The sequence below is a fragment of the Telmatherina bonti genome (genome assembly GCF_933228915.1).
Source record: "Telmatherina bonti genome assembly, chromosome: 3".
NCBI lineage: Eukaryota > Metazoa > Chordata > Actinopteri > Atheriniformes > Telmatherinidae > Telmatherina > Telmatherina bonti.
The window spans coordinates 16,637,111-16,647,266 of NC_136621.1; the positions used below are offsets into that span (position 1 = coordinate 16,637,111).

Genomic DNA, 10,156 nt, shown 5'->3' on the forward strand with positions numbered 1-10,156 from the left:
TTCACATTTTTAAGGTTAAATAAATATTTTAGAAGATTTTTTTTTAAAAATTAAAAAATTTAAAAAAAAAAAAAAAAAAAAAAAAAAAAAATATATATATATATATATATATATATATATATATATATATATATATATATATATATATATATATATATATATATATATATATATATATGTATATAAAAACACTCAATTATTATCATTACCATTATTATTATTATTATTATTATTATTATTATTATTATTATTATTATTATTATTATATCTGTTATGTAGAGGAAATTCGCGCAAGTGCGTACTGTTTGTCCCTCCGTTCCTGCCGTCCTAAACTAAAAACCAGGAAGTGACGTACTTGACGGCTTAAAGTCCAAACATCCAGCTGTCTGAATCTCTGAACTTCTCCGACATGAATAGACTAAAGCTCATTTCTGGACATTTGTCACCTCGCGGTTCCTCCAGCACCACGCGGGACCTGCAGGTGTCCCTGTGCGGGTCCACTGCGCGAGGCGGCGGAACTTCTGGGGACGACGTGGTGGTGGTTCATGGACGGAGGACGGCGATCGGAAAGGCCAAAAGGGGGGCGTTTAAGGTACAATGTGCAGTTCTCATGTTGACCGACTAACCTGGAAAAGAAATTAACTTTTTAACTGATTTTGACAGTTTTTTAAAAACAGTTTTATTATAATTTTACTATCGGCGTGGGCAGAAAAATTTTAGAAAACTTTCAATAAACATGTAATATTACAATTCATGACAAAGACAGAGTAGAAAGGGGATTTTGGGCCACAGCTAACTTAATGTAAACTTGCAGTGGCATTTATATTATTCTGATAAAAATCCAAAAATGATCACTCAGATTATTTACATATTAAAACTGCTAAAGTTGTTCCTGTATATCTGTGTAATATGATTAAAGGAAAATTAGAAAAAACACATCTGAAATATTTTCAGGAATATTAACTAAATATTTTTTATTTATGTGCTGATTTCTTTCTGTTCACTTCAGTTAATCTTTATTTATACAGGAACAGTTAACAGCAAAGTCCTCAAAGTCAGTTTTACAAATTCAGTCCAATGCGGTCAAATAAACTGTAGTTAAGTTTAATCCAGTTTAAACAAATCAACATTAGTCCAGTTTATACTATCTGTATTTATGAAATAGTGACCAAAGGAAACCAACAGATTGGATCAAATCTTATCTTTTATTCGAACTTCAATCTAAAGTTGCAGAAGTAGACAGTGGAGACAAAGACATTCAGGAAAGAAAAACCGCCATCACAACCAGTAGGGACTGGTTGGTCTAGGAAGATGGCCAATGGAAAGAACAGGAGAGTAGTGTCAACATGTTGCGTAAAACTCTGACTTAAAAAAAAGTTTCCCAAAATTTTCTAGCATTTAATAAGTATGTTTTTAAAAGTCTATAAAGAAAAGGGGTCCTAAAGCTTTCAGAAATATAAATTATGTATAAACTGAGTTTCAGTCATTTAAATAAAATTGAACTAATAAAAATCTGCAGGTTAAAAAGAAAAGATCATCAACTTTCTCTGTAGGTCTGTTGTTAGATCCGATCCAACATCAGAAAACAGATTTATGGCTGTTCACTCCTGTTGTTTACTCTGCAGCCATGCTTGGGCTTTACTGCCTCTGTTAATCTCACTGAGTTTAATTAAATGAGCAAAGAAACAAAGTTGACACAGTACAAAGTCACCATGTTTGTATGTTTGTTTATTTACTTCAGGATGTTGTTTGGTCCAATCAGCTGCAGATATGAATCTCTTGTCCCCCTGCAGGACACCACACCTGACGAGTTGCTAAGCGCTGTGATGACTGCTGTGTTGACAGATGTGGGACTGTCACCGGACCAACTTGGGGACATCTGCGTGGGTAAGATGACCTGCCCCCTCCTCCTCATCATCATCAACTGCAGAGGTCAAAACTGTAATTCTCAGACCGATCGGATGGTGGCAGCGTTGCATCACAGCTACTGTGTTAAACCAGTTTGACTTCACCTCTGCAAAATAAGTTAAAGATGAGAGTGAGGATGAAGAAGGACTTTATTATGCATCTCACAGTTTCTCAGCTGCTTCAGTCTGAACACAAACAACAAGTTAAAAAAAATAGTATGAAACTAAATCCTAAAGAGGCTTCTGCTGGCTTCACATTATGATGCTTTAAACCTGGATCCGTATCATTTAATCTGAAGTGGATTTTGATGTCTTTGTGCAGGTAACGTTCTGCAGCCTGGAGCTGGAGCTCTGATGGCCCGAGTGGCTCATTTCCTCAGGTCCGTCTCGTATTTTCATCACTAAAGCTTCAGCTCAGAACCGAAATCTAAAATAATTTATTCAATCAGGTGATGGAGGCGACAGTCCGGTGTAAACACCTGAGGATGTTGTGTGTCTGTTATGCAATCACAGCTTTCCTAACTCCTCCTCCTCTTCTCCTCAGTGGTTTTCCAGAGTCAGTTCCCGTCTACACCGTTAACAGACAGTGTTCCTCCGGCCTGCAAGCGCTCCTCAACATTGCGGGTGAGATCCACGTCCTGGTGCCTTGTGCTCATGGGCAGCAGTCTGAGAGGGTCCATGTATTTTACAGGAAGTGCAGGAAACATACCATTGTGTGTTGACTGTAATGCAAGAGGATCAAACATTATAACCTCTAAATAATGTTTTAGTTGAAGGAAGTACAAATACTTTATCTATATTTAATTAACTATCCTTTCAGAAAACATTATGAAGAAAATAATCAATATCCATCAATGTGATACATTTTTTAAACTTCATTCATAAAAAATATTTTATATTTGACTTTTTTATTATTTTTTATATCTTTATTGGCTTTTATTGTTTTAATTTACATTTCTATTTTATTTATTATGTAATTACTTTACCACTTTCAGATCTACAAAAATGATCAAATATTTAATCCTGGGTATCTGGAAGTGAAAATCCAGTAATTCCCATGATGATCAGAGTAACTTTTCATTTTAAATATACATATGTGTACATTTCCACATGTGAGTAGTAATCCTGATCACCTGAACTCAGTTCATAATACAAACTGAAATTAGACATTTAAAGTCAGAAAGATGAAAAGAAAGATAGTTTTAACCCTGCCTTGGAAATGTTTGAAACAGCAAACCTTACCTGTTGTAGTTGCTTTTATTAAATAATTAGTATTATTGAAATATTAATTAACATCTATATTATTTTTTTCATATTTACTAAATTCATCCCGTGGAGAAGACTGGATCCTGTGGTGGGTCCATTCTGGCCGTTTGTTTGACACCCCTGCTGTACAGCTTAACGTCACACAAGTTGGCACACAAATAAGCACAAATAAACACCACAGAAGAACATCATTGATGCTTAGTCGAGTGCGACGCCTTCAACTTTTCCTTGACCAAACTATGGAGAAAAACATAAAAGTGTTCATGGATTTAATTTTGGAAGACACATTTTTTCCTTAAAGAAACACAAAAATGCTCTCCGTTACTGTCTGCAGGATCCATCAGGAGCCGGTCGATCGATCTCGGACTCGCCTGCGGGTTAGTTCCTCAGATCAGGTGTAGAACATGTATGACATGAAGGAAACATGGAAACTGCTTCGTCTCATTGTGTGTTTGTTTGTGTGTTTGTGTGTTTGTTTGTTTGTGTGTTTGTTTGTTTGTTTGTTTGTTTGTTTACTTACTTACTTACAGTGTGGAGAGCATGTCGCTGCAATCGATCGGTAACCCTGGAGATTTGAGCTCCAGACTGACGGACAATGACAAGGCCAGAGACTGCATCATTCCTATGGGGTTAGACTGTTACACACACACACACACACACACACACACACACACAAACACAAACATTATTTTATGTGTCACTTAATGAGTACTACGCAAAGTTAAAACTTAATATCTGAGGACAGGTTACATCTTTTTACTTGGAATATTAAGTTAATTTAACTTAACTTGTATTATCTGAGGGGTTTGCAATTCTTCCATATTTTCCACATAAATGATCACTTTTTAGTATTTGTGAGATTTTTTTTGTTTGTTTTTTAAGAAAAAGAAGACAACATCATGTTCATAATTTAATGTACGGTATTAAATGTGGAAGAACAATCGCATATCTCAATGCAGGGTTCTTACGCAGCTTGGAAGGGATCATAATAGCAAAAAAAAATCTTTGTCATTTTTTTTTACTTTCTGGAAGGGTTAAAACTCTAAATTTCCAGTTTCACACAAATGGGAAATAAAAGGTAAAAGTAGCAGCCATAATGTCACTTACAGGCTGATATCAAAGCTTTTGAATCTCATGTATCACAGAAAAATAAGAGCAATGAAAATTAAAATATTTATAATTACATTATTCATTAGTTGCTATGTAAGAGGTGAAATTATAACCAGCAGCTGTTAGTTTATCTCATTTTCATGCTAAAATGTTGCTGCATCAACTCTTATGGAAAATATCAGCATAACATAAACATATGGCCAGAATATCAGGACAAAATATCATTTTGATAGATTTTCACATTGAATTATTTTCTGCGTACATTTATGTATTAGATAAATATAACTGCTAAATTGTCTTGAAACGTTTTGTTAAAGATTCATCATTTTATCCCAAAGGTAAGCTCTCTGCGGCGTTCCTGATGTGTACAAATCCCGATTCCTGATCAGGTCTCTAACATTCTCATTGGCTGGTTTCTAACATTCAATCATCTCAGCTTTAACATCAAATACATTTATTATTCACCACCTACAGCTTCCATGTTTGGAGTCCGTCTTTCACAAACTGAACAGTAAAAAAACAAAACAAAAGAGAATTTCTTGAGGTTTGATGTGACATCGTCAGGTGGTCGTGATTGTGTTGTTGTGTTTAACTTGATTGTGTCTGTTTGTGCAGCGTTACCTCGGAGAACGTGGCGGAACAGTTTGGAGTCTCCAGAGAAAAGCAGGATGCCTTTGCTCTCAGCTCGCAGCAGAAGTAATTTCTTCCATTTTTTTTCCATTTTGTTTACAACGAGCAGATTTAAAGCAACCTGTGCATCTGTGTCGGGTCGGATCAGAACCACTAGAACTCTGTTTGCCTCTGCTGTGATTAAATTGTATCAAATCATGCTAAAAACTGAAAGGATAAATCATATACAAGTGGGAATTAATGTGCTTTAATGTGCGAGGTTGAGTCGACATGAAATAGAATATATTCAGAAACTTGTCGAGTTGAAGAGGCAGAACCTCCCGGTTCCAACTGAACCTCCCGGTTCGAGCTGAACCTCCCGGTTTCAGCTGAACCTCCCGGTTCGAGCTGAACCTCCCGGTTTCAGCTGAACCTCCCGGTTTCAGCAGAACCTCCCGGTTCCAGGAGGACCTCCCGGTTTCAGCAGAACCTCCCGGTTTCAGCAGAACCTCCCGGTTTCAGCTGAACCTCCCGGTTTCAGCTGAACCTCTCGGTTTCAGCTGAACCTCCCGGTTCCAGCTGAACCTCCCGGTTCCAGCTGAACCTCCCGGTTTCAGCTGAACCTCCCGGTTTCAGCAGGACCTCCCGGTTCCAGGAGGACCTCCCGGTTCCAGGAGGACCTCCCGGTTCCAGCTGAACCTCCCGGTTCCAGCTGAACCTCCCGGTTCCAGCTGAACCTCCCGGTTTCAGCTGAACCTCCCGGTTCCAGCTGAACCTCCCGGTTCCAGCTGAACCTCCCGGTTTCAGCTGAACCTCCCGGTTTCAGCTGAACCTCCCGGTTTCAGCTGAACCTCCCGGTTCCAGCTGAACCTCCCGGTTTCAGCAGGACCTCCCGGTTCCAGGAGGACCTCCCGGTTCCAGGAGGACCTCCCGGTTCCAGCTGAACCTCCCGGTTCCAGCTGAACCTCCCGGTTCCAGCTGAACCTCTCGGTTTCAGCTGAACCTCCCGGTTTCAGCAGAACCTCCCGGTTCCAGCTGAACCTCCCGGTTCCAGCTGAACCTCCCGGTTTCAGCTGAACCTCCCGGTTTCAGCTGAACCTCCCGGTTTCAGCTGAACCTCCCGGTTCCAGCTGAACCTCCCGGTTTCAGCAGGACCTCCCGGTTCCAGGAGGACCTCCCGGTTCCAGGAGGACCTCCCGGTTCCAGCTGAACCTCCCGGTTCCAGCTGAACCTCCCGGTTCCAGCTGAACCTCTCGGTTTCAGCTGAACCTCCCAGTTTCAGCTGAACCTCCCGGTTTCAGCAGGACCTCCCGGTTCCAGGAGGACCTCCCGGTTCCAGCTGAACCTCCCGGTTCCAGCTGAACCTCCCGGTTCCAGCTGAACCTCTCGGTTTCAGCTGAACCTCCCGGTTTCAGCAGAACCTCCCGGTTTCAGCAGAACCTCCCGGTTCCAGGAGGACCTCCCGGTTCCAGGAGGACCTCCCGGTTCCAGCTGAACCTCCCGGTTCCAGGAGGACCTCCCGGTTCCAGGAGAACCTCCCGGTTCCAGGAGGACCTCCCGGTTCCAGCTGAACCTCTCGGTTTCAGCAGAACCTCCCGGTTCCAGCTGAACCTCCCGGTTCCAGCTGAACCTCCCGGTTTCAACTGAACCTCCCGGTTCCAGCAGAACCTCCCTGTTCCAGCTGAACCTCCCTGTTCTGGCAGAACACGGACAATTAGATCCATTAAATCCATTAAATGAAAGAATTCCAAACAAACTTTTTTTGGTAAAATTTTATTGATCTGACAAATGAAATTTCAGACTTTAATGCGACGTCCTCGTGTCCTCAGAGCAGCCCGGGCTCAGAGTTTGGGTCGGTTTGATCAGGAGATCGTACCAGTCACCGTGACGATGGTTGACGGTGACGGTCGTGATCGGCAGGTGACGGTGAGTAAAGACGATGGAATCAGAGCTGGAACAACGAAAGAGGGGCTCTCCAAACTTCAACCGGCCTTCAAACCTGACGGAACCACCACAGCAGGTCAGAACCCGACTGGAACCACAGAACCGGTCTGTGATTAGCAATAACTTTCACACCTCTGTGCCAAAGGTAACTCCAGTCAGGTGAGTGACGGGGCAGCGGCCGTGCTGATTGGCCGCAGGTCTGCGGTGGAGGCTCTGGGTCTGCCTGTTCTGGGGGTTCTGAGAGCCAGCGCAGTGGTCGGCGTCCCCCCTGACATAATGGGAATCGGACCAGCTGTGGCCATCCCTGCAGCTCTGCAACATGCTGGTAAGACGAGAGTAACTGAGTATATTTACTCAGGTACTGTAAACTGATGCTTCGTCTGGGTTCTTATGAAGGTTTATAATGATAATGATTATGTTTTTCTGAATAAAATGTAAAAAAAAACAAAACATTTTTTAAGGAAATAATTACTCATGATTCACCCAAAAGTTTGACTTTTGTAACAAAACTAATTTTCTTCTGTTTTCTTGAATTAAAGACATATTTCCTACAGGAAGTAAAGAAAGAATAAAAGCTACTTATTCATGATCTCATCAACCTCTTTATCATGAAGTAAATGTTTATTTTTGGCATGAAAATTTTATGTGCAAAATAAACGTGTACTTTCACAACTTCAAGGGCTGTATGTATATTTCTGGGGCAGTTTTCACAAATAATCTTATGTGGCCACTAGGGAGGCTAATTACTACTACTAAATAGCACTAAAAGTTTAGGCTCAGAGAAGGGGGCGGAGTTCACCCTGTTGCTATGGGTGATGTCATGTTTTCTGATACTGTGATTTGCTGTGTTTGGTTTTGACGGTTTTAGATTTCTTGTCAGTAAATTGATGACAGAGATACTGCAGGGTGGACTGACCCGTGACCCGTGGGTCCCGCCGATCAAATCGGGTCAAGACATTTTCACTTTAATTGCAATGCAAGTGGGGCGGGTAGATAATCCAATACAGCAAGCGTAACCTGCGTCTTCATGCCAAATAAGTGGCCTGCGCATCACTACAGCAGGAGGTGTGCTGCTGGACCCAAATAAACATATGAAATGAAATGTAGGCAGTAAGTGTCACAGGTTTGTTTTGTTATTCCTTTTTATTTTCAATTTAAACCAACATCCACTGGGCTTCATTAAAACTGTGGGATGATGTGGGTCTGCGTGGGGGGGTTATTGTATGATGAATAATTCTGCTTATTGATGGCTGAGATATTTTGAAGTCATCTGCACCACAAAGCTGCATTTCCCTGTTGCTAAACAACAGTCGTCAGTGATGTTGGTACATCCCACTGTTGGTACAAGCTCTGTCACATTCATGGTACCCTTGTAATTGAGGCAACACCCTTTCAAAAGGATTAAAGTTTCCAAAATGTTGATTCGGTTGCATGGTTTACCGACAGTAGCCATTAAGAGACTGGTTTACTCTTAGCATTTAGGAGTCCTTGTGACTACTTCTAACCACTTTCAGGTGTAGGGGCTGGTTTTAGCTCTAACATCCTTTGTAAAATATACTTAGGAAAAACAATTAGTAGGCTTAAATTAAGGGACCCAGACAACGGCTTTTTCTAGGAGTTACTCCCAGGTTCCTCCAGAAAGCTGAGCTACGTGAGATTACTGCGCAGTGTCATAATCATGATATACGTTACTGCGACAGTCGAGTCACTTAAAACACAGAAATGTTATTTCTTCCTAAAAGAAAACAGCACGGCTTAGGAGTTCTGTTTGGTTTTCATTTAATTAATTTTAAAAGAAAAATACTTTTAATCCCTCGAGGAAAATGCTTTTTTAGTGGGTTTTTTAATTCAAATAAACTGCTCTGTTTATGCATGTGTGTGGATGTCCATATGAGTGTTTTTAAATAGCTATGTTGCTTATTTTGGTGTGTGTGTGTGAAGGCTTGTTTGACTTAAATATGCATTGTTATCATGTGAAGCACTTTTGTGTTGCTTGAAGTTTGATCTTTCTAATCAGCAGATTCTGGCTGTTGCTTGTTGGAAGAGTTTTAAAGAGCTCTTCTCATGGTTTTCTCACATTACTGCATAGTTTCTTGGGTTTTATCTGTGTTTGTATGCTGAAGCTTATTCTTCTGGTTGAGTCTTTCCCCATCTTTAAGCTAAGCTACACGTTAGCATTCCTGCTGTCTGCAAACATCCTCTGGACTGAAGCATCTCATGCTGCTTCCTGCAGTTAAATATGGGTCAGAATCCGTCCTGCAGGATGATGATGATGATGATTTTCTTTTCTTCTTCTTCAGGTCTCACTGTAGACGACATTGATGTGTTTGAGATCAATGAGGCCTTCGCCAGTCAGGTAAAGTTTGGGTTGGAGGTGGTGTTGGTTATGTTCTGTTTGGTTTAAGGTCCAATAAAACCACTCTGCTTCCCAGGCTGTGTACTGTGTGGAGAAACTGGGAATCCCGATGGAGAAGGTGAATCCAAACGGTGGTGCCATTGCGCTGGGTCATCCTCTAGGCTGCACCGGGGCCCGACAGGTGGTGACGTTGCTCAGTGAGCTGCGACGAAGAGGCACGAGGTGGGTGTGGACGGCCACTCCTGATTGGTTGCAGAGGTTCGTCTTTAAACGCGCTCTCAGTCCAGTTCTCTGCTGCTCTTTGCAGGGCGTTCGGAGTCGTCTCCATGTGCATCGGGACTGGGATGGGAGCTGCCGCCGTGTTCGAATACCCTGGCCCATAGCCGCTGATAAATCTAGACCCGTAAAACCCGATTAACTCCTGCTGCTTTCAACTAAAACATGAGATCAATAATCAATACCTGAAGTGGTCATCTTGAATCAGAACCGCTTCAAGTGCCTTTTATTAGAAATCCAGTTTAAAGGATAAAGTCCAGGCGATGTCATCAGGGTACATCGGCTGTTGATTCCTTACTGAAGAGAAAACTATGGATGGTTTTGTCCTGAGATACATCGTCATCCTCTGGGACGAGTAAAAGTAGACATCTGATGTCTCGTAAAACCCGGACAGAAAGAACCACTGAAGACTGAATAGTCCATTTTAATTCCTGAACGATTGACCTGCAAACAGCTGAAAGTTGCTTCCTTCATCCAGTCGAACACTATAAATGTTCTATTGGACATAGTTTTCAGCCAACATCAGAATTTATCTCCCATTGAACCTGATCAGAACACATTTGATAACATTTATAAAGAACTTTGTCATAAAAACTTTATTTCAGCTCATGATATTTCCAGTGACAACACAAAAGATTTTTTTTTTTTTTTTTTTTTTTTTTAAAGTATGAGATTTTAAGGCCAACTT

At 41.3% G+C, this 10,156-nt stretch overlaps 1 protein-coding gene across 1 annotated transcript; it reads left to right on the top strand.

Moving 5' to 3' along the window:
- The first annotated feature begins 393 nt into the window (after positions 1–393).
- acaa1 (acetyl-CoA acyltransferase 1) lies at positions 394–9,636 on the top strand. The gene is made up of 12 exons (XM_079264716.1): positions 394–592; positions 1,794–1,887; positions 2,230–2,287; positions 2,452–2,531; positions 3,508–3,550; positions 3,704–3,802; positions 4,899–4,979; positions 6,722–6,912; positions 6,982–7,161; positions 9,137–9,192; positions 9,269–9,414; positions 9,500–9,636. Exons 1-12 carry the CDS (start codon positions 410–412, stop codon positions 9,573–9,575), a joined length of 1,287 nt encoding a protein of 428 aa, XP_079120842.1. The 5' UTR covers positions 394–409; the 3' UTR covers positions 9,576–9,636.
- The last annotated feature ends 520 nt before the right edge of the window (positions 9,637–10,156 follow it).